This window comes from Hemitrygon akajei, chromosome 7 (assembly GCF_048418815.1).
Source record: "Hemitrygon akajei chromosome 7, sHemAka1.3, whole genome shotgun sequence".
NCBI classification, from domain to species: Eukaryota; Metazoa; Chordata; class Chondrichthyes; order Myliobatiformes; family Dasyatidae; genus Hemitrygon; species Hemitrygon akajei.
The window spans coordinates 7,109,792-7,134,775 of NC_133130.1; the positions used below are offsets into that span (position 1 = coordinate 7,109,792).

The 24,984-nt window shown below is 52.8% G+C and overlaps 1 protein-coding gene across 3 annotated transcripts in view; it reads left to right on the plus strand.

Annotated features, from left to right (window-relative positions):
- The first annotated feature begins 3,783 nt into the window (after positions 1–3,783).
- LOC140730199 (zinc finger protein 395-like) overlaps positions 3,784–24,984 on the plus strand; it is a 47,472-nt gene continuing 26,271 nt past the window's right edge. Inside the window, exons 1-4 of one of the 3 annotated variants that reach the window (XM_073050363.1) lie at positions 3,784–3,994; positions 4,202–4,308; positions 11,249–11,463; positions 12,536–12,636. In XM_073050363.1, coding sequence (XP_072906464.1) covers positions 3,909–3,994; positions 4,202–4,308; positions 11,249–11,463; positions 12,536–12,636 — 509 coding nt within the window. In that variant the 5' untranslated portion in view covers positions 3,784–3,908. The remainder of the gene's footprint in view (positions 3,995–4,201; positions 4,309–11,248; positions 11,464–12,535; positions 12,637–24,984) is intronic. The other 2 variants (XM_073050364.1, XM_073050366.1) reach the window with 2 other exon arrangements.

Genomic DNA, 24,984 nt, shown 5'->3' on the forward strand with positions numbered 1-24,984 from the left:
ACAACACTCTGATAGCGGGGGGGCAGAAGCTTCCTCTTAGTGTACCACACCTGAATTTCGGGGGGAGCAGGGGGGGCAGAATCTAGGCCTTTATTAACAACTCTGATAGCGGGGGGGCGAGATCTGTCCTCTTATGTACCACACTCTGATAGCGGGGGGCAGAGCTGTCCTCTTATTGTACCAACCTCTGATAGCGGGGGGGGCAGAAGCTGTCCTCTTACTGTACCACACTCTGATAGCGGGGGGGCAGAAGCTGTCCTCTTATTGTACCACACTCTGATAGCGGGGGGGGGCAGAAGCTGTCCTCTTACTGTACAACACTCTGATAGCGGGGGGGCAGAAGCTGTCCTCTTCATTGTACAACACTCTGACTAGCGGGGGGGGCAGAAGCTGTCCTCTTATTGTACAACACTCTGATAGCGGGGGGGGCAGAAGCTGTCCTCTTATGTACAACACTCTGATAGCGGGGGGGCAGAAGCTGTCCCTCTTATTGTACCACACTCTGATAGCGGGGGGGGGCAGAAGCTGTCCTCTTATTGTACACCACTCTGATAGCGGGGGGGGCAGAAGCTGTCCTCTTACTGTACAACACTCTGATAGCGGGGGGGCAGGAAGCTGTCCTCTTACTGTACAACACTCTGATAGCGGGGGGGCAGAAGCTGTCCTCTTACTGTACCACACTCTGATAGCGGGGGGGCAGAAGCTGTCCTCTTATTGTACCACACTCTGATAGCGGGGGGGCAGAAGCTGTCCTCTTATTGTACCACACCTCTGATAGCGGGGGGGCAGAAGCTGTCCTCTTACTTGTACCACACTCTGATAGCGGGGGGGGCAGAAGCTGTCCTCTTATTGTACCACACTCTGATAGCGGGGGGGGGCAGAAGCTGTCCTCTTATTGTACCACACTCTGATAGGGGGGGGGGCAGAAGCTGTCCTCTTATTGTACCACACTCTGATAGCGGGGGGGGAGAAGCTGTCCTCTTATTGTACCACACTCTGATAGCGGGGGGGCAGAAGCTGTCCTCTTATTGTACCACACTCTGATAGCGGGGGGGCAGAAGCTGTCCTCTTATTGTACCACACTCTGATAGCGGGGGGGCAGAAGCTGTCCTCTTAATGTACCGACACTCTGATAGCGGGGGGGCAGAAGCTGTCCTCTTATTGTACAACACTCTGATAGCGGGGGGGCAGAAGCTGTCCTCTTATTGTACCACACTCTGATAGCGGGGGGGCAGAAGCTGTCCTCTTATTGTACAACACTCTGATAGCGGGGGGGCAGAAGCTGTCCTCTTATTGTACCACACTCTGATAGCGGGGGGGCAGAAGCTGTCCTCTTATTGTACCACACTCTGATAGCGGGGGGGCAGAAGCTGTCCTCTTATTGTACCACACTCTGATAGCGGGGGGGCAGAAGCTGTCCTCTTATTGTACCACACTCTGATAGCGGGGGGGCAGAAGCTGTCCTCTTATGTACAACACTCTGATAGCGGGGGGGCAGAAGCTGTCCTCTTATTGTACCACACTCTGATAGCGGGGGGGCAGAAGCTGTCCCTCTTACTGTACCACACTCTGATAGCGGGGGGGCAGAAGCTGTCCTCTTACGTGTACCACACTCTGATAGCGGGGGGGGCAGAAGCTGTCCTCTTATTGTACCACACATCTGATAGCGGGGGGGCAGAAGCTGTCCCTCTTACTGTACAACACTCTGATAGCGGGGGGGCAGAAGCTGTCCTCCTTATTGTACCACACTCTGATAGCGGGGGGGCAGAAGCTGTCCTCTTATTGTACCACACTCTGATAGCGGGGGGGGCAGAAGCTGTCCTCTTATTGTACACCACTCTGATAGCGGGGGGGCAGAAGCTGTCCTCTTATTGTACAACACTCTGATAGCGGGGGGGCAGAAGCTGTCCTCTTACTGTACAACACTCTGATAGCGGGGGGGGGCAGAAGCTGTCCTCTTACTGTACCAACACTCTGATAGCGGGGGGGCAGAAGCTGTCCTCTTATTGTACCACACTCTGATAGCGGGGGGGCAGAAGCTGTCCTCTTATAGTACAACACTCTGATAGCGGGGGGGCAGAAGCTGTCCTCTTATTGTACAACACTCTGATAGCGGGGGGGGCAGAAGCTGTCCTCTTATTGTACAACACTCTGATAGCGGGGGGGGCAGAAGCTGTCCTCATATTGTACCACACTCTGATAGCGGGGGGGCAGAAGCTGTCCTCTTATTGTACAACACTCTGATAGCGGGGGGGCAGAAGCTGTCCTCTTACTGTACAACACTCTGATAGCGGGGGGGCAGAAGCTGTCCTCTTATTGTACCACACTCTGATAGCGGGGGGGCAGAAGCTGTCCTCTTACTGTACAACACTCTGATAGCGGGGGCAGAAGCTGTCCTCTTATTGTACCCACACTCTGATAGCGGGGGGGCAGAAGCTGTCCTCTTATTGTACCACACTCTGATAGCGGGGGGGGGCAGAAGCTGTCCCTCTTACTGTACCACACTCTGATAGCGGGGGGCAGAAGCTGTCCTCTTACTGTACCACACTCTGATAGCGGGGGGGGCAGAAGCTGTCCTCTTATTGTACCACACTCTGATAGCGGGGGGGCAGAAGCTGTCCTCCTTACTGTACCACACTCTGCTAGCGGGGGGGCAGAAGCTGTCCTCTTACTGTACCACACTCTGATAGCGGGGGGGGCAGAAGCTGTCCTCTTATTGTACCACACTCTGATAGCGGGGGGGCAGAAGTTGTCCTCTTACTGTACAACACTCTGATAGCGGGGGGGCAGAAGCTGTCCTCTTACTGTACAACACTCTGATAGCGGGGGGGGCAGAAGCTGTCCTCTATTGTACCACACTCTGATAGCGGGGGGGCAGAAGCTGTCCTCTTATTGTACCACACTCTGATAGCGGGGGGGCAGAAGCTGTCCTCTTATTGTACCACACTCTGATAGCGGGGGGGCAGAAGCTGTCCTCTTATTGTACCACACTCTGATAGCGGGGGGGCAGAAGCTGTCCTCTTACTGTACAACACTCTGATAGCGGGGGGGGCAGAAGCTGTCCTCTTATTGTACCACACTCTGATAGCGGGGGGGGCAGAAGCTGTCCTCTTATTGTACCACACTCTGATAGCGGGGGGGCAGAAGCTGTCCTCTTATTGTACCACACTCTGATAGCGGGGGGGGCAGAAGCTGTCCTCTTATTGTACCACACTCTGATAGCGGGGGGGGCAGAAGCTGTCCTCTTATTGTACCACACTCTGATAGCGGGGGGGCAGAAGCTGTCCTCTTATTGTACCACACTCTGATAGCGGGGGGGCAGAAGCTGTCCTCTTATTGTACCACACTCTGATAGCGGGGGGGGCAGAAGCTGTCCTCTTATTGTACCACACTCTGATAGCGGGGGGGCAGTAGCTGTCCTCTTATTGTACCACACTCTGATAGCGGGGGGGCAGAAGCTGTCCTCTTACTGTACAACACTCTGATAGCGGGGGGGGCAGAAGCTGTCCTCTTATTGTACCACACACTGATAGCGGGGGGGCAGAAGCTGTCCTCTTATTGTACCACACTCTGATAGCGGGGGGGCGAAGCTGTCCTCTTATTGTACCACACTCTGATAGCGGGGGGGCAGAAGCTGTCCTCTTATTGTACCACACTCTGATAGCGGGGGGGGCAGAAGCTGTCCGTCAGCCTGATGGTGCGTACTTCCAGGCTTTTGTACTTTTGCCCGCTGGGAGAGGGGAGACGAGAGAACGTCTGGGGTGGGTGGGGTCCTCTGATGATGCTGCCCGCTTTACTGAGCATCGTGGACAGACTGTATGGAGGGGAGGCTGGTTCCTGCGGTGTGCTGAGCTGTGTTCACAACTCTCTGCAGGTCGGAGCATTACGTTTGGATTCCGGGAGCAAAGATGGCTGATTCATGGACTGAAGCGAGGATGTCATCGGCCCAGGCTTCCGGAGCCTGGCACAGGTCAAACTCCGCCTGGGACAGGAGGTGGGTTCACCGCGGGTCTAGCAACCCCCTGCAGGAGCTCGGCCGAGGGAAAGAAAGAGCCCGGGGAGAGGGAGAAGGGAGGGAGCCTGGAGCAGAGTGAGGGAGCTCAAGGCCGAGGGAAAGAGGGAGCCTGAGGCAGAGGGAGGGAGCCAAAGTGAAGGTCTGACCCCTTCGCCTGCTCCACCTGACCCCCTGCTCTCTACCCAGCAGGGCGTCAGCCACAGTCGACCTGGACGAGATCACGGCTGCCTTGGTCCTCAGCAGCCTCTCCTGCAGTCCACGGGTTAACCTTTCGTACCCCACACCAGAACCAGGTAGGACCATCACCTCATTGCGGAATCTCCGTGTACACAGGGTTCAGTGCAAACACACGGGTGTGATCGGGTGTATTGTGAATTCACATGTGTGGAGGGAGATTTGTGAAAGGGTTCTCCCTGTGACGTCACTAAAGATTACCGATTAGCCTGATGTGTCACGTGTGCACTGAAACACAGAGTGAAATGCATCATTTGCATCAACAGCCTACACCGTCCGAGGATTTGCTGGGGGCAGCCGGCAAGTGTTGCCATAATTCCAGCACCAACGTAGCATGTCCACACATCCTAACTCTGACCTGTGGAATGTGGGAGGGAACCGGAGCACCCAGAGGAGAGGCACGCGGGCACAGGGAGAGCGGGCAAACTCCCTCAAAGTATGTCTGCAGTATCCAACCCTGAGGTTTGTCTTCTCCAGGCAGCCACAGAAACCACGTTCAGATAACCCTAATCCTAACCACCCCCCACACAAAATCATCAACATCCCCCCAACCCCACATACAAAAAACAAATTGCATAAAAGGCAGTAAGAGAGAGCGAACTCCGAGGAGGGAGAACCACTCAAAGGCAGGGGTCTTTCCTCGGGACAGCGGCAGGAATCGAACCACCATCGCTGGTCCTGTCATAGTGCGATGCTCACTGCTACACTGCTCTGCTACCCAGGTTTGCCCTGCATGCTTCCACTTCCTCCCTTATAAATCCGGTTTATTAGTGCAGGCTTTCAGACCCCTGTAGCTCATCTCGATGGTGGTAATTGTGTGTGTGTGTGTGTGTGTGTGTGTGTGTGTGTGTGTGTGTGTGTGTGTGTGTGTGTGTGTGTGTGTGTGTGTGTGTGTGTGTGTGTGTGTGTGTGTGTGTGTGTGTGTGTGTGTGTGTGTGTGTGTGTGTGTGTGTGTGTGTGTGTGCGCGCGCTACTCGATGGTAGTAATCCATTGTGAGAAGGTACAGGAGATTGTGTGTGTGTGTGCGCGCGCATGCGTGCGCGCTACTGAATGGTAGTAATCCATTGTGTGTGCGTGTGTGCGCGCTCGCTACTCGATGGTAGTAATGAGAAGAGGGCATGTCCCAGATGTTGATGGTCCAGAGGAGATTTCACTAGAATGATTCTGGAGTGAACGGGTGAATGTATGAGGTGTGTTTGATTGCTTTGATTTTGTGCTCATTGGAATTTGCAAGAATGAGGTGGGATCTCATTGAAACCTATCGAAAGTTGAAAGGACTGGACAGAGTGGATGTGAGGAGGATGCTTCCGTTGGTGGGGGAGTCTAGGACCAGAGGGCACAGTGTTAAAACAGGGACACGCCCATTGAGAACAGAGAGGAGGAGGAGTTTCTTTAGCAAGGAGGTAGTGAATCTGTGGAATTTCTTGTCATGGCTGCATGCATTAAATGCAGAGGCTGCTAGATTCTTGATTATTCAAGGGTTGAAAGCTTACGGGGAAAAGGCTGAAGAATGAGGTTGAGAGGGAAATGGATCAGTCATGATGAAATGATGGACAGACTCGATGAGCTGAGAAGCAGGACCTCCAGGGTAGTAATTTTTGGATAGTTGCCAGTGAGGGTAGAAACAGGATGATTTGGCAGATAAATGTGTGGCTGAAAAGCTGGTGCAGGGGGCAGGGCTTCAGGTTCTTGGATCATTGGGATCTCTTCCGCGGGAGGTCTGACCTGTTCAGAAGTGACGGGTTGCACCTGAACTCGAGGGGGGCCAATATTCTTGTGGGCAGGTTTGTGAGAGCTGTTGGGGAGGGTTTAAACTAATTTGGCAGGGGGTGGGAACCAGAGTGAAGGGACTCAGGATAGGATAGATGGCAAAAAAGCAAAGATAGCCGGCAGTCAGACTGTCAGGAAGGGCAGGGAAATGATAGGACTTAGTTGCAGTCAGCTTACTGAGTATCAAATCACTAGGGATGCAGAATCAGAAAGGATAGCAAATACAGTACTCAGGGTATGCACAGAGTATAACAAATAAGGTAGATGATCTAGTTGCAATATTACAGATTGCCGGGTATAATGTTATGGCCATCACTGAGTTGTGGCTGAAGAATGGTTGTAGTTGGGAGCTGAATGTCCAATATCACAGGTTATATCGGAGGGACAGGAAGGTAGGAAGTGGGGGTGGTGGGGCTCTACTAGTAAAGAATAGAATCAAATCAGTAGAAAGATGTGACAAGATCGGAAGATGTTGCATCCTCGCGGGTTGAGTTAAGAAACTGCAAGGGTTAAAGGACTCTGATGACAGTTATCTACAGGCCTCCCAACAATGGCTGGGAGGTGGACCACAGGTTACATCAGGAAATAGAAAAGGCCAGTCAAAATGGCAATGTTATGATAGTCATGGGAGATTTTAAGGTGCAGGTCAATTGGGAAAATTAGGTTGGTGATAGCTCAAGAGAGTGAGTTTGTTGAATGCCCAAGAGGAGGCTTTTTAGAGCAGTTTGTCATTGAGCCTATCAGGGGATCAGCTATACTGGATTGAGTGTTATGTAATGAACTGGAGGCAGTTAGGGAGCTTAAGATAAAAGAACCCTCTGGAACCAGTGATCAACTGGTTCAACTTGAAATTTGATGGGAAGAAAGTAAAGTCTGACATAACAGTATTTCAGTGGAGTAAGGGAAATTACAGTGGTATGAGAGAGGAGTTGGCCAAAGTAAATTAAAAAAACTTACAGAGAGCAACTTAAAAGATCATTACAAGAGAAAAGATGAAATATGAAAGCAAGCTAGCAAATAATATTAAAGTAGATAGTAAAAGTTTTTTCAAGTTTCTTAAAAATATAAGAGAGATGAGAGTGGATATAGGACCGCTAGAAAATGAGGCAGGAGAAATAATAACGGGTGACAAGGAGATGGCTGATGAACTAAATGAGTATTTTGCATCAGTCTTCACTGTGGAAGACACTAGCAGTGTGCCAGGTGTTGATGGGTGTGTGAAGGAAGAGAAGTGGGTGCAGTTATTGTTACAAGAGAGAAGGTGCTCAAAAAGCTGAAAGATCTAAGGGTACATAAGTTACCCGGACCAGATGAACTCCACCCTAGGGTTCTGAAAGAGGTAGCATTAGAGATTGTGGAGGCATTAGAAATGATCTTTCAAAAATCATTGGTGCCAGAGGACTGGAAAATTGCAAATGTCACTCCACTATTTCAGAAAGGAGGAAGGCAGCAGAAAGGAAATTATAGACCAGTTAGTCTGACCTCAGTGGTTGGGAAGATGCTAGAGTCAATTGTTAAGGATCAGGTGATGGAGTACTTGGTGACACAGGACAAGATAGTACAAAGTCAGCAATGGTTTCCTTCAGGGAAAATCCTGCTTGAGGAACCTGTTGAAATTCATTGAAGAGATTACAAGTCGGATAGATAAAGGGGATGCAGTGGATGTTGTATATTTGGTCTTTCAGAAGCCTTTGTCAAGGTGCCACACATGAGGCAAGTTAAGAGCCCATGGTACTGCAGTAAAGTTACTAACATGTTAGAGCATTTGCTGATTGGTAGGAGGCAGCGAGTGGGAATAAAAGTGAAAATAAAACTTTTCTGGTTGGCTGCCAGTGACTAGTGGTGTTCTGCAGGGTTGGTGTTGGGACCACTTCTTTTCATGCAGTATATCAGTGATTTAGATGATGGAATAGATGGCTTTGTTGCCAAGTTTGCAGATGATACGAAGATTGGTGGGGGGAGGTAGTGTTGAGGAAACAGGTAGGATGCAGAAGAACTTAGACAGATTAGGAGAATGGGCAAGAAATTGGCAAATGAAATACAATGTAGGAAAATACATGGACATGCACTTTGGTAGTAGAAATAAATGTGCGGACTATTTTCTAAACGGGGAGAAAATCCAGGATCTGAGATGCAGAGGGAGTTGGGAGTCCTTGTGCAGAACACACTGAAGGTTAACTTGCAGGTTGAGTCGATGGTGAGGAAGGCAAATGTCATGTGAGCATTCATTTCAAGAGGTCTAGAATACAAGAACAAGGATGTGATGCTGAGGCCCCATCTTAGGTGGGGGAGTGTAGGACAAGAGGGCACAGGCTCAGGATAGAGGGGTGCTCTTTCAAAACAGATGCAGAGAAATTTCTTTAGCCCAAGGGTGGTGAATTTGTGGAATTTGTTGCCACATGCAGCTGTGGAGGCCAGGTCGTTGGGTGTATTTAAGGCAGAGATTGATAGGTTTTTGATTGGACATGGCATCAAGGGTTACAGGGAGAAGGTTGGGGAGCGGGGCTGAGAATGGGAAGAAGGTTCAGCCTTGGTTCAATGGCGGAGTGGACTCGATAGGCCAGATGGCCTCAAGCAGCTCATGTCTTCTTGGCTGAATGGTCTAATTCTGCTACCAGGTCTTATTGTCATTGACATGTGTCATGAAATGTGTTGTTTTCTCAGCAGCAGTACAGTGTAAGGTATGAAAAATATTTCTACAAGTTACAATAAATAATAATTCATTAATTAGTGCAAAACAAAAGAGCAAAAGTAGTGACATTGACAGCTGAGACATCTGATGGCAGCTCTTGCCGGATCACTGAGTGCCTGCCTTTCCCCTCACTGGCAGTAAGGAGAAGATGGCATCTCCTCGATGGTGAGGGTCCTTACTGATGGGTACTCCCTTCTCAAGCTGATTACAGACACACTGGGCTGAAGGAACTGTGTCCATTTCACGTGCTGTTCCCGTGTTCTCTCACACGCATCCCTCTACACGTGTAAATGTGTTTTGCTCATTGGTTCATTCCTGTTACAGTGAAAATTATCTGCCCATCCGATCCCTGCCTTGAACCGAGTGCGGAATAGAGAGTGGCGTGTACAGGCAAGGGGCGGTGCAGGCAGACAACAGGGTGCAAGGACCGTGACAAGGCAGGTGGCAAAAACCAATCTATTTATTTCGAGATGCAGCGAGGAGCTGGTCTTTCTGACCCACCCAGTTGCAGCCGTTGATTTTAACCCTAACCTCATCACAGGACAACTCACAGTGACTACTTCACCTACTTTGGACTGTGGGAGGAAAGCAGAGCACGCGGTGGAAGCCCTCGTGCACACGAGAAGGAACGTGCAAACTTGCTGAGCGAGGTCGCTGGGATTGAACTCTGAGCTCCGACGCCCCAGGCTGTAATGGAGTCGGGCTAACCGCCATGTTACCGTTACAGCCATGGAGAGTACATCTTTTTTGGGGATTGGTTTATCATTGTCGCTACCGAGGTTCAGAGAAATAGTTCTGCACGTCATCCACACAGATCAATGCACCACAAAATGAACTGAGGTAGAACAAGGGAAACAATACCTGAATGCAGAATGAAGTGTCACAGTCACAGAGAGAGACAAAAAGGTGCAACTTCATAACGAGGTCAAGAGTCTATCTTATCGTAATGGGAACTTCTGGTTCAAGATAGCACAGCTGAAGACAAGTGACAATGTACTAGTGTTTCCTAAAACAAGAAATATAAATAAATAAATCATTAATAAGAATTTTTCTGTAAAAAAAAAGTAAGAAACCACTGCAACCAATATAGAGGTGAGTGAAGGTGGGGCTGAGTTGGGTCGAAGTGTGTGTGTGGGAGTGAGATCGAGGCATGTTTGAGGCGGTTTCTGAGCCAGAGTGGAGAAAAGTCAGAGCCAAGGAGATTTGAATCCTATCCACCTAAACCAAGAGTGGAGTTTGATCAATCTACGCGCCAGACTGCTTTGGAAAGGTTGTTATGGCGACGAGACCCAGGTCCGGAGTGTGTAGATGCGACAGGGCCGGGGTGTTAGAGCTCGGAATGACTTGATGTTTGGGCCAGATGGATTGAAAAGGCCAGGTGTTGGATCCAGAGGCGAGGCTGAGGGTTGGGCTGGTTCTGCCTGCTCCTTCACGAAATTTATTCCGCTCTTCACTGGGCCAGGGCTGTGGGCCTACTTGGCTGCTTCGAGCTTCGTATCTGCTGTGGTGGTCAGTGTGAGGGAGAGCGCAGACACACACTGGGGCTGTGGGCCTACTTGGCTGCTTCGAGCTTCGTATCTGCTGTGGTGGTCAGTGTGAGGGAGAGTGCAGACACACACTGGGGCTGTGGGCCTGTTTGGCTGCTTCGAGCTTTGTATCTGCTGTGGTGGTCAGTGTGAGGGAGAGCACAGACATACACTGGGGCTGTGGGCCTACTTGGCTGCTTCGAGCTTCGTATCTGCTGTGGTGGTCAGTGTGAGGGAGAGCGCAGACACACACTGGGCCAGGGCTGTGGGCCTACTTGGCTGCTTCGAGCTTCGTATCTGCTGTGGTGGTCAGTGTGAGGGAGAGTGCAGACACACTGGGGCTGTGGGCCTACTTGGCTGCTTCGAGCTTCGTATCTGCTGTGGTGGTCAGTGTGAGGGAGAGTGCAGACACACACTGGGGCTGTGGGCCTACTTGGCTGCTTCGAGCTTCGTATCTGCTGTGGTGGTCAGTGTGAGGGAGAGTGCAGACACACACTGGGCCAGGGCTGTGGGCCTGTTTGGCTGCTTCGAGCTTCGTATCTGCTGTGGTGGTCAGTGTGAGGGAGAGCGCAGACACACACTGGGCCAGGGCTGTGGGCCTACTCGGTTGTCCTGGGCTTCACGTCTGAGGACTCACTTTCTTTCTAAATGATATTCGCCTACTTCGATTGTTTGCCTGATCTGTTTTTTCTGCACATTGGGTGTTTGTTGGTCTTTTTTAACGGGTTATTTCAGTTCGTGTTTGGTGGCTGCCTGTAAGGAGACAAATCTCAAGGTTGTGTAATGTTTACCTACTCTGATAACGAGTGCACTTTGAACTTTGAACTTCAGGGGATCATTCAATAGACAGTCCTTCACCCTGGTTGTCATGTACTCAATGTCCTCTGCCCGACACACTAGTGTTTTCACATTAGAGCCGATCACACTCGCACTGCCTGTGGACACACGCGTGTGCCCTGCATGTGAGCAGGTGTAGGAGGAGCAAATCTGTCTGTTCAATTCATCTGCAGTGGTGGGAGACTCCAGGAAGAGATCGGGAAGTGGGAACAGCAGCGACTGTGGGACTGGTGACTCCTCTTCCCCGTCACCCCCTCCACTCAGCAAGCCCGTCACCACCGTCCCCCGATGGGACGGAGTTAATCTGCGTGACCCACGACCTCCATCGCCCGAGGAGTCGGAGCCTCGGAAGTGCAGAGTATGGACTGCTGGCCGGACACAGAGTGGGGTACGTGGGTCGGATTTGGGGACGGGGCAGGGGGCATGGGGAGAGGAAGTGGGCGCAGGGACAAGAATGGGAGCGGAGGAGAAATCGGGGAAACAGGCAGCGGTTGTAACGGAACAGGGAGACGGAGTGGGCGTGAGACCGGAATGATGTCAGATGAGGAGTGGAGGAACTGAGTGAGGAGACAGAGTGGATGGAGTGTGTGGGGGCAGATGAGGAGTGGAGGCACTGAGTGAGGAGACAGAGTGGATGGAGTGTGTGGGGGGCAGATGAGGAGTGGATGCACTGAGTGAGGAGACAGAGTGGATGGAGTGTGTGGGGGCAGATGAGGAGTGGTGGGCAGGAAGTGGGGGCAGATGAGCAGTGGGAGTAACAGAGCGGGAAGGTGGAGTTGGAGGGGACAGGAAGTGTGGGTGGGTGAGGAATGGGAGACACCTCAGGAAGGCAGGGTGGATGGGGGTGGCTGAGGTTTTATGAGACACTGGTGAGGCCTCGCCTTGAGTACTGTCAATAGTTTTGTCCCTCATCTTGGAAAAGATGTGCTGCCATTGGAGAGGGTTCAGAGGAGATTAACAAGGATGATTCCAGCAATGAAAGGGTTATCATACGTGGAACGTTTGATGGCTCTGGGTCTGTACTCACTGGAATTCAGAAGGATGAGGGAAGGATCTCATTGAAACCTTTGGAATGTTGAAAGCCTAGACAGAACAGATGTGGAAAGGATGTTTCCCATGGTGGGGGAGTCTAGGACAAGAGGGCACAGCCTCAGGATAGAGGGGCGCCCTTTCAAAACATACGGAGATATGGAGGAAGTCTTTTGCCGGAGGACGGTGACTTTGTGGAATTTATTACCACAGGCGGCTGTGGAGGCCAGGTCGTTGCGTGAATTTAAGGCAGAGATTGACAGGTTCTTGACGACATGGCATCGAAGGTTACAGGGAGTAGGCCGGGCAGCAGGGCTGAGGAGGGGAAAAAAGGATCAGCCAAGATTGAAAGGTGGTGCAGACACGATGGGCCAAAAGGCCGAGTTCTGCTCTTATGGTCTAATGACCCCACGCTTGTCCTCTCCCTCCAGAACTCGGTGAAGCCATCGTACCGCTGTATGTGGCCTTGCTGCGACAAATGTCTCTCATCGACGGTGGGAATACGGAGACACATACGGACCATCCACCTCGGGTATGGCACACCTCTGGAATCAGCTGTGCACCGTCGTAGAGCTGGGTTAGGGGACTGGTAAAGCAATGGTCTGACACAAAGTGAAGCCTTGCCTACACCGTCCCATCACATCTTCCCATCGCACACTCCCGGGGTCAGACACAGAGTGACAATCCCACCGCACCGTCCCATCACACACTCCCGGGGTCAGACACAGAGTGAATCTCCCTCCACACCGTCCCATCACACACTCCCGGGGTCAGACACAGAGCGAATCTCCATCCACACCGTCCCATTACACACTCCCGGGGTCAGACACAGAGTGACAATCCCTCCACACCGTCCCATCACACACTCCCGGGGTCAGACACAGAGTGAATCTCCCTCCACACCGTCCCATCACACACTCCCGGGGTCAGACACAGGTTGAATCTCCCTCCACACCGTCCCATCACACACTCCTGGGGTCAGACACAGAGTGAAACTCCCTCCACACCGTCCCATCACACACTCCTGGGGTCAGACACAGAGTGAATCTCCATCCACACCATCCCATCACACACTCCCGGGGTCAGACACAGAGTGAATCGCCCTCCACACCGTCCCATCACACACTCCCGGGGTCAGACACAGAGTGAATCTCCCATCACATCTTCCCATCGCACACTCCCAGGGTCAGACACAGAGTGAATCTCCATCCACACCATCCCATCACACACTCCCGGGGTCAGACACAGAGTGAATCGCCCTGCACACCGTCCCATCACACACTCCCGGGGTCAGACACATAGTGAATCGCCCTGCACACCGTCCCATCACACACTCCCGGGGTCAGACACAGAGTGAATCTCCCTCCACACCGTCCCATCACACACTCCCGGGGTGATACACAGGTTGAATCTCCCATCACATCTTCCCATCACACACTCCTGGGGTCAGACACAGAGTGAATCGCCCTCCACACCGTCCCATCACACACTCCCGGGGTCAGACACAGAGTGAATCTCCATCCACACCGTCCCATCACACACTACCGGGGTCAGACACAGAGTGAATCTCCATCCACACCATCCCATCACACACTCCCGGGGTCAGACACAGAGTGAATCGCCCTCCACACCGTCCCATCACACACTCTCGGGGTCAGACACAGAGTGAAGCTCCCACCGCACTATCCCATCGCACACTCCCGGGGTCAGACACAGAGTGAATCTCCCACCGCACCGTCCCATCACACACTCCTGGGGTCAGACACAGAGTGAAACTATCTCCACACCACCCATCACACACTCCCGGGGTCAGACACAGAGTGAATCTCCCATCACATCTTCCCATCGCACACTCCCAGGGTCAGACACAGAGTGAATCTCCCTCCACACCGTCCCATCACACACTCCCGGGGTCAGACACAGAGTGAATCTCCCATCACACACTCCCGGGGTCAGACACAGAGTGAAACTATCTCCACACCACCCATCACACACTCCCGGGGTCAGACACAGAGTGAAGCTCCCTCCACACCGTCCCATCACACACTCCCGGGGTGAGACACAGAGTGAATCTCCCACCACACCGTCCCATCACACACTCCCGGGGTCAGACACAGAGTGACAATCCCACCGCAATGTCCCATCACACACTCCCGGGGTCAGACACAGAGTGAAACTATCTCCACACCACCCATCACACACTCCCGGGGTCAGACATAGAGTGAATCTCCCATCACATCTTCCCATCGCACACTCCCAGGGTCAGACACAGAGTGAATCTCCCACCGCACCGTCCCATCACACACTCCTGGGGTCAGACACAGAGTGAAACTATCTCCACACCACCCATCACACACTCCCGGGGTCAGACACAGAGTGAATCTCCCATCACATCTTCCCATCGCACACTCCCAGGGTCAGACACAGAGTGAATCTCCCTCCACACCGTCCCAACACACACTCCCAGGGTCAGACACAGAGTGAAGCTCCCTCCACACTGGCCCATCACACATTCCCGGGGTCAGACACAGAGTGAATCTACCTCCACACCGTCCCATCACACACTCCCGGGGTTAGACATAGAGTGAATCTCCCTCCACACCGTCCCATCACACACTCCCAGAGTCAGACACAGAGTGAAGCTCCCTCCACACTGTCCCATCACACATTCCCGGGGTCAGACACAGAGTGAATCTCCCTCCGCACCGTCCCATCACACACTCCCAGGGTCAGACACAGAGTGAATCTCCATCCACACCATCCCATCACACACTCCCGGGGTCAGACACAGAGTGAATCGCCCTCCACACCGTCCCATCACACACTCCCGGGGTCAGACACAGAGTGAATCTCCCTCCACACCGTCCCATCACACACTCTCGGGGTCAGACACAGAGTGAAGCTCCCACCGCACTATCCCATCGCACACTCCCGGGGTCAGACACAGAGTGAATCTCCCTCCACACCGTCCCATCACACACTCCCGGGGTCAGATACAGAGAGTATCTCCCTCCGCACCGTCCCATCGCACACTCCCAGGGTCAGACACAGAGTGAATCTCCCTCCACACACTCCCGGGGTCAGACACAGGTTGAATCTCCCTCCACACCGTCCCATCACACACTCCTGGGGTCAGACACAGAGTGAAACTCCCTCCACACCGTCCCATCACACACTCCTGGGGTCAGACACAGAGTGAATCTCCATCCACACCATCCCATCACACACTCCCGGGGTCAGACACAGAGTGAATCGCCCTCCACACCGTCCCATCACACACTCCCGGGGTCAGACACAGAGTGAATCTCCCATCACATCTTCCCATCGCACACTCCCAGGGTCAGACACAGAGTGAATCTCCATCCACACCATCCCATCACACACTCCCGGGGTCAGACACAGAGTGAATCGCCCTGCACACCGTCCCATCACACACTCCCGGGGTCAGACACAGAGTGAATCGCCCTGCACACCGTCCCATCACACACTCCCGGGGTGATACACAGGTTGAATCTCCCATCACATCTTCCCATCACACACTCCTGGGGTCAGACACAGAGTGAATCGCCCTCCACACCGTCCCATCACACACTCCCGGGGTCAGACACAGAGTGAATCTCCATCCACACCGTCCCATCACACACTACCGGGGTCAGACACAGAGTGAATCTCCATCCACACCATCCCATCACACACTCCCGGGGTCAGACACAGAGTGAATCGCCCTCCACACCGTCCCATCACACACTCTCGGGGTCAGACACAGAGTGAAGCTCCCACCGCACTATCCCATCGCACACTCCCGGGGTCAGACACAGAGTGAATCTCCCTCCGCACCGTCCCATCGCACACTCCCAGGGTCAGACACAGAGTGAATCTCCCTCCACACACTCCCGGGGTCAGACACAGGATGAATCTCCCATCACATCTTCCCATCGCACACTCCCGGGGTGAGACACAGAGTGAATCTCCCATCACACACTCCCGGGGTCAGACACAGAGTGAAACTATCTCCACACCACCCATCACACACTCCCGGGGTCAGACATAGAGTGAATCTCCCATCACATCTTCCCATCGCACACTCCCAGGGTCAGACACAGAGTGAATCTCCCACCGCACCGTCCCATCACACACTCCTGGGGTCAGACACAGAGTGAAACTATCTCCACACCACCCATCACACACTCCCGGGGTCAGACACAGAGTGAATCTCCCATCACATCTTCCCATCGCACACTCCCAGGGTCAGACACAGAGTGAATCTCCCTCCACACCGTCCCATCACACACTCCCGGGGTCAGACACAGAGTGAATCTCCCATCACACACTCCCGGGGTCAGACACAGAGTGAAACTATCTCCACACCACCCATCACACACTCCCGGGGTCAGACACAGAGTGAAGCTCCCTCCACACCGTCCCATCACACACTCCCGGGGTGAGACACAGAGTGAATCTCCCACCACACCGTCCCATCACACACTCCCGGGGTCAGACACAGAGTGACAATCCCACCGCAATGTCCCATCACACACTCCCGGGGTCAGACACAGAGTGAAACTATCTCCACACCACCCATCACACACTCCCGGGGTCAGACATAGAGTGAATCTCCCATCACATCTTCCCATCGCACACTCCCAGGGTCAGACACAGAGTGAATCTCCCACCGCACCGTCCCATCACACACTCCTGGGGTCAGACACGGAGTGAAACTATCTCCACACCACCCATCACACACTCCCGGGGTCAGACACAGAGTGAATCTCCCATCACATCTTCCCATCGCACACTCCCAGGGTCAGACACAGAGTGAATCTCCCTCCACACCGTCCCATCACACACTCCCGGGGTCAGACACAGAGTGAATCTCCCTCCACACCGTCCCATCACACACTCCCGGGGTCAGACACAGAGTGAATCTCCCTCCACACCGTCCCATCACACACTCCAGGGGTCAGACACAGAGTGAATCTCCCTCCACACCGTCCCATCACACACTCCCAGGGTCAGACACAGAGTGAAGCTCCCTCCACACTGGCCCATCACACATTCCCGGGGTCAGACACAGAGTGAATCTACCTCCACACCGTCCCATCACACACTCCCGGGGTTAGACATAGAGTGAATCTCCCTCCACACCGTCCCATCACACACTCCCAGAGTCAGACACAGAGTGAAGCTCCCTCCACACTGTCCCATCACACATTCCCGGGGTCAGACACAGAGTGAATCTCCCTCCGCACCGTCCCATCACACACTCCCAGGGTCAGACACAGAGTGAATCTCCATCCACACCATCCCATCACACACTCCCGGGGTCAGACACAGAGTGAATCGCCCTCCACACCGTCCCATCACACACTCCCGGGGTCAGACACAGAGTGAATCTCCCTCCACACCGTCCCATCACACACTCTCGGGGTCAGACACAGAGTGAAGCTCCCACCGCACTATCCCATCGCACACTCCCGGGGTCAGACACAGAGTGAATCTCCCTCCACACCGTCCCATCACACACTCCCGGGGTCAGATACAGAGAGTATCTCCCTCCGCACCGTCCCATCGCACACTCCCAGGGTCAGACACAGAGTGAATCTCCCTCCACACACTCCCGGGGTCAGACACAGGTTGAATCTCCCTCCACACCGTCCCATCACACACTCCTGGGGTCAGACACAGAGTGAAACTCCCTCCACACCGTCCCATCACACACTCCTGGGGTCAGACACAGAGTGAATCTCCATCCACACCATCCCATCACACACTCCCGGGGTCAGACACAGAGTGAATCTCCCATCACATCTTCCCATCGCACACTCCCAGGGTCAGACACAGAGTGAATCTCCCTCCACACCGTCCCATCACACACTCCCGGGGTCAGACACAGAGTGAATCTCCCATCACACACTCCCGGGGTCAGACACAGAGTGAAACTATCTCCACACCACCCATCACACACTCCCGGGGTCAGACACAGAGTGAAGCTCCCTCCACACCGTCCCATCACACACTCCCGGGGTGAGACACAGAGTGAATCTCCCACCACACCGTCCCATCACACACTCCCGGGGTCAGACACAGAGTGACAATCCCACCGCAATGTCCCATCACACACTCCCGGGGTCAGACACAGAGTGAAACTATCTCCACACCACCCATCACACACTCCCGGGGTCAGACATAGAGTGAATCTCCCATCACATCTTCCCATCGCACACTCCCAGGGTCAGACACAGAGTGAATCTCCCACCGCACCGTCCCATCACACACTCCTGGGGTCAGACACAGAGTGAAACTATCTCCACACCACCCATCACACACTCCCGGGGTCAGACACAGAGTGAATCTCCCATCACATCTTCCCATCGCACACTCCCAGGGTCAGACACAGAGTGAATCTCCCTCCACACCGTCCCATCACACACTCCCGGGGTCAGACACAGAGTGAATCTCCCTCCACACCGTCCCATCACACACTCCCGGGGTCAGACACAGAGTGAAGCTCCCTCCACACTGGCCCATCACACATTCCCGGGGTCAGACACAGAGTGAATCTACCTCCACACCGTCCCATCACACACTCCCGGGGTTAGACATAGAGTGAATCTCCCTCCACACCGTCCCATCACACACTCCCAGAGTCAGACACAGAGTGAAGCTCCCTCCACACTGTCCCATCACACATTCCCGGGGTCAGACACAGAGTGAATCTCCCTCCGCACCGTCCCATCACACACTCCCAGGGTCAGACACAGAGTGAATCTCCATCCACACCATCCCATCACACACTCCCGGGGTCAGACACAGAGTGAATCGCCCTCCACACCGTCCCATCACACACTCCCGGGGTCAGACACAGAGTGAATCTCCCTCCACACCGTCCCATCACACACTCTCGGGGTCAGACACAGAGTGAAGCTCCCACCGCACTATCTCATCGCACACTCCCGGGGTCAGACACAGAGTGAATCTCCCTCCACACCGTCCCATCACACACTCCCGGGGTCAGATACAGAGAGTATCTCCCTCCGCACCGTCCCATCGCACACTCCCAGGGTCAGACACAGAGTGAATCTCCCTCCACACACTCCCGGGGTCAGACACAGGATGAATCTCCCATCACATCTTCCCATCGCACACTCCCGGGGTGAGACACAGAGTGAATCTCCCACCACACCGTCCCATCACACACTCCCGGGGTGAGACACAGGTTGAATCTCCCATCACATCTTCCCATCGCACACTCCCAGGGTCAGACACAGAGTGAATCTCCCACCGCACCGTCCCATCACACACTCCCGGGGTCAGACACAGAGTGAATCTCCCATCACACACTCCCGGGGTCAGACACAGCGTGAAACTATCTCCACACCACCCATCACACACTCCCGGGGTCAGACACAGAGTGAAGCTCCCTCCACACCGTCCCATCACACACTCCCGGGGTGAGACACAGAGTGAATCTCCCACCACACCGTCCCATCACACACTCCCGGGGTCAGACACAGAGTGACAATCCCACCGCAATGTCCCATCACACACTCCCGGGGTCAGACACAGAGTGAAACTATCTCCACACCACCCATCACACACTCCCGGGGTCAGACATAGAATGAATCTCCCATCACATCTTCCCATCGCACACTCCCAGGGTCAGACACAGAGTGAATCTCCCTCCACACCGTCCCATCACACACTCCCGGGGTGAGACACAGAGTGAATCTCCCACCACACCGTCCCATCACACACTCCCGGGGTCAGACACAGAGTGAAACTATCTCCACACCACCCATCACACACTCCCGGGGTCAGACATAGAATGAATCTCCCATCACATCTTCCCATCGCACACTCCCAGGGTCAGACACAGAGTGAATCTCCCACCGCACCGTCCCATCACACACTCCTGGGGTCAGACACAGAGTGAAACTATCTCCACACCACCCATCACACACTCCCGGGGTCAGACACAGAGTGAAACTATCTCCACACCACCCATCACACACTCCCGGGGTCAGACATAGAGTGAATCTCCCATCACATCTTCCCATCGCACACTCCCAGGGTCAGACACAGAGTGAATCTCCCACCGCACCGTCCCATCACACACTCCTGGGGTCAGACACAGAGTGAAACTATCTCCACACCACCCATCACACACTCCCGGGGTCAGACACAGAGTGAATCTCCCATCACATCTTCCCATCGCACACTCCCAGGGTCAGACACAGAGTGAATCTCCCTCCACACCGTCTCATCACACACTCCCGGGGTCAGACACAGAGTGAATCTCCCTCCACACCGTCCCATCACACACTCCCGGGGTCAGACACAGAGTGAATCTCCCTCCACACCGTCCCATCACACACTCCAGTGGTCAGGCACAGAGTGAATCTCCCTCCACACCGTCCCATCACACACTCCCAGGGTCAGACACAGAGTGAAGCTCCCTCCACACTGCCCCATCACACATTCCCGGGGTCAGACACAGAGTGAATCTACCTCCACACCGTCCCATCACACACTCCCGGGGTTAGACATAGAGTGAATCTCCCTCCACACCGTCCCATCACACACTCCCAGGGTCAGACACAGAGTGAAGCTCCCTCCACACTGTCCCATCACACATTCCCGGGGTCAGACACAGAGTGAATCTCCCTCCGCACCGTCCCATCACACACTCCCAGGGTCAGACACAGAGTGAAGCTCCCTCTGACCCAGCACACACTCTCACAATCTGATGCAGAGTTAAACTGCCTCTAAACCGTGTGGTGGGATGAGGAGGAGACTAATTGCTTGGGATGGTGTGCGTGTGTGTGTGTCTTGGTGAGAGTGTGTGTGTGCGTGTGAGTGTGTGTGTGTGCGTGTGTGTGTGTGTGCGCGTGTGTGTGCGCGCGTGTGTGAGTGTGTGTGCGCGTGTGTGAGTGTGTGCGCGCGTGTGTGCGTGCGTGTGTGTGCGTGCATGTGTGTGCGCGTGTGTGTGTGTGAGTGTGTGAGAGTACGTGTGAGTGTGTGCGTGAGAGTGCGTGTGTGTGTGAGTGCGTGTGTGAGTGCGTGTGTGAATGCGTGCGTGTGTGTGTGCGTGTGAGTGCATGCGTGTGTGTGTGCGTGTGTGTGTGCGCGCGTGTGTGCGTGTGAGTGTGTGTGATTGTGTGAGAGTGCGTGTGTGCGTGCGTGTGCGTGCGTGTGAGTGCGTGTGTGAGTGCGTGTGTGAGTGCGTGTGTGTGTGCGTGTGTGTGTGCGTGTGCGTGTGTGTGTGCGTGTGTGTGTGCGTGTGTGTGTGCGTGTGCGTGCGTGTGTGCGTGCGTGTGTGTGGGCGCGTGAGTGTGTGGGCGCGTGAGTGTGTGGGCGCGTGAGTGAGTGTGTGTGTGTGAGTGTGTGTGTGTGTGCGTGCGTGTGTGCGTGTGTGTGTGCGTGCGTGTGTGTGAGTGTGTGCGCGCGTGTGTGTGAGTGTGTGCGCGCGTGTGTGTGAGTGTGTGCGCGCGTGTGTGTGAGTGTGTGTGCGCGTGTGTGAGCGTGTGTGTGCATGCGTGTGCGTGTGTGTGTGTGCACATGTGTGTGTGAGTGTGTGTGATTGTGTGAGAGTGCGTGTGAGTGTGTGCGTGCGTGTGAGTGTGTGCGTGCGTGTGAGCGTGCGTGTGAGTGTGCGTGTGAGTGTGCGTGTGAGTGCGTGTGTGAGTGCGTGTGTGTGTGCGTGTGTGTGTGCGTGTGAGTGTCTGTCTGTGTGCGTGCGTGTGTGCGCGTGTGTGTGTGGGCGCGTGAGTGTGTGGGCGCGTGAGTGTGTGCGTGCGTGTGAGTGTGCATGTGAGTGTGAGTGAGTGTGTGTGTGTGTGGGCGTGTGTGTGTGCATCCTCAGCACCCTCACTGCCTGGGCGAGGGAACTGGAATGTTTGATATCCCAGATGGGCTTTGGGGATTGGGAAGCTGAAGCTGACCTGGGTGAAGGCACATCCTCCCCTCCTCCCCTCCTCTCCATCCGACTGTGACTGCAGCATCACTGGGCTTCCTCTTCTGTTCCTGCCCTCTTTCCCTGACTAGTTCGGAACATAGACCAGGACAGCACAGGACAGTCCCTTTGGCCCACAATGTTGTTAAACTAGCAATCCGATTTCCAACTGCCTACACAATGTTCATATCCTCCATTTTTCTCTCATTCATCTTATCTAAGCTTCTCAAGTGTTGTTGATGTATCTGGCTCTATCACCACCCCAGACAGAGCATTCCAGACACCCACCACTCTCTGTGTCAAGAAAACTCACCCCTTTGAAATTACACCCTCTCACCTTAGATGCACGCCCTCTGCTACTGGGCATTACAACCCTGGGAAAGGGTACTATCTGTCTATTCCATCCCTCCCGTAACCTCCCTCACCTTCACCACTCACTCCAGAGAAAGCAACCCGAGGTTAGGACCGTCAGACGGAAGCGTTTGTCCACTCTCTTGTTATAACACGACCCTTTAATCCAGGCAACATCCTTGCAGACCTCCTCTGCACTCTCTCCAAAGCCTCGACATCCTTCCTTATAATGGGCTGACCAGAACTTCATGCAACCGAACTAGAGTTTATAAATCTACAGCGTATCTTCCCAACACTTGAAACACAAGAGATTCTGCGGGGCAACACACACAAAATGCAGGAGGAACTCAGCGGATCAGGCGGCATCTGTGGATATGAATAAACAGTTACTGTTTTGGGCAGATATGGATGCTGACTGAAATGTCGACTGTTTACTCATCTCCACAGATGCCGCTAGGCTTGAGTTCCTCCAGTGTGTGTGCTCAACACTCGAACTCAGTTCATAGAATAATGAAGCAAACGTGCCATATACCCTATCAACCTATGCAGCCAATACCTGACTTTTCTCTAAATAATATATTCCTGACTGGCTGTGGGTTGCAGACTCCTTGTCGGCCTGGGGTTAGCGATCTCCTGACACAGCCACAGACTGACGGCACAGGGCATCGACTCGGAGTGAAATGCTGGGCTGTGTCTCCCCCGAGTGGCAGAGCCGGGTATTGCAGACCCCGCCGCATGTCCCATTCATGTAGACTGATGGGGCTATTAGGATCAGATTTATTATCCCAGATGACGTGAAATTTGTTCTTTTGCAGCAACAGTACTGTGAAAAGTCACAAAATTACTAAAAATCACAAAGCTTGGGGTGGCAATGTAGCATAACGCCACGAATGCTGTTCGTTTCCTGTCACTGTCTATAATGCGTATTCACGTTCTCCCTGGGACCACATGAGTTTCTTCCGGGTGCCGGGGTTTCCTCCTTAGGATGTACAAGTTAGGAGGTCAGTTGGTTACGTGGGTGTAATTAATTAGTGTGTTGCTCTTTGGGACTCTGAACAGCCTCAAGAGTAACGAGTTGGCCGTTTGGGGCAGAGAGGCAGAGAAATTCCATTGTGTGAAGGGTGGTGGGTTTTGGAATTCAAGATCAAGTTTGTTGTCATATGACTGTACATAAGAGAGTACAGTAAACAGCTCACTGTCCTGGTGGCGAGACCTCAGGATTGACAGGGTATCCATCAGTCTCACAGCCTGAGGGAAGAAGCTGTTACCCAGCTCTTGATGGTTTTCACTATCCTCTTTAGGGTTTGCGGTCCAATGCCTTCCATACCACACAATGACGCAGCCAGACAGGACTCTCTGGATGATGTACCTGTAGGAAGTTGCAATTAATTTAGCATTTCTCCACCCACTGGGCTGTGCTCAGTCCCCAAAATGGAGATCCGCATATTTCTGGACATTGTGGGAATCAGAAATTGGGGTTTATGGTCACTGTCATATGTCGTGAATTTTGTTCTTTTGTGGCAGCAGTACAGTGCAATATGTAAACATCACAATAAATTGCAATCAGAAATAGATAAAAATAAGTAAATAGTGCAAAAAGAGAGCAAAATATTGAGGTAGTGTACATGGTTCACTGTCCATTCAGAAATCTGATGGCAGAGGGGAAGAAGCTGTTGCTAAGATGCTGAATCTTTGTCTTCAGGCTCCTGTGCTTGCCTCCTGATGGTGGTAATGAGAAAAGGGCATGTCCTGGGCCATGGGGGGGCATTAGTGATGCTACTTTCTTGAGGCATCGGCTTTTGATAGTGGGGAGGCCAGTGGCTGAGTTTGCAACTTCCAGCAGCTTTTCCTGGCCCTGTGATGCCACCAGTCAGAATGAAAAAAGAAGCGATTGCTTGGAATACGTATAAGAACTTCGTATCATTTTAATACTAAACACTATCATTTTAATAGCGTTAATTCGACTGATTAATGATAATGTCAGAGGAGACCATTTAGAAGGTACTCGTTGCGTGTATTCAATTAACGGAAGAAAGTTATATTTATCCATGTCCTTAAAATTTTTGGTAATTATAATACCAAGATAAGTAAAGTTATTTTTAGCAATACTAAAAGGAATTTGATCATATTGATCCAAGTAGTTATTAATAGGAAATAACTCACTTTTGTGCAAATTTAATTTATATCCAGAAAAACTACTAAATTCAGAAAATATACATAACATAGCAGGAATAGATTTCTTAGGATCTGAAATATAAACTAACAAGTCATCTGCATACAATGAAACCTTATGCTCTTTATCTCCTCTCTTAATACCTTGAAACTTATTGGAGTCCCGAAGAGCAATAGCAAGAGATTCTAGAGCCAGGTTGAATAACAGCGGACTAAGAGGACAACCCTGCTGGTATCTCTGTATAGCCTAAAATAAGGCGATTTTTGATTGTTAGTTATAACTGCCGCCATAGGACCTTGATAGATTAGCTTAATCAAGGAAATAAAACCTGGACCAAAATTGAATCTTTCTAAAACCTTGAATAAATGGGACCATTCTACCCTATCAAAGGCTTTCTCTGCGTC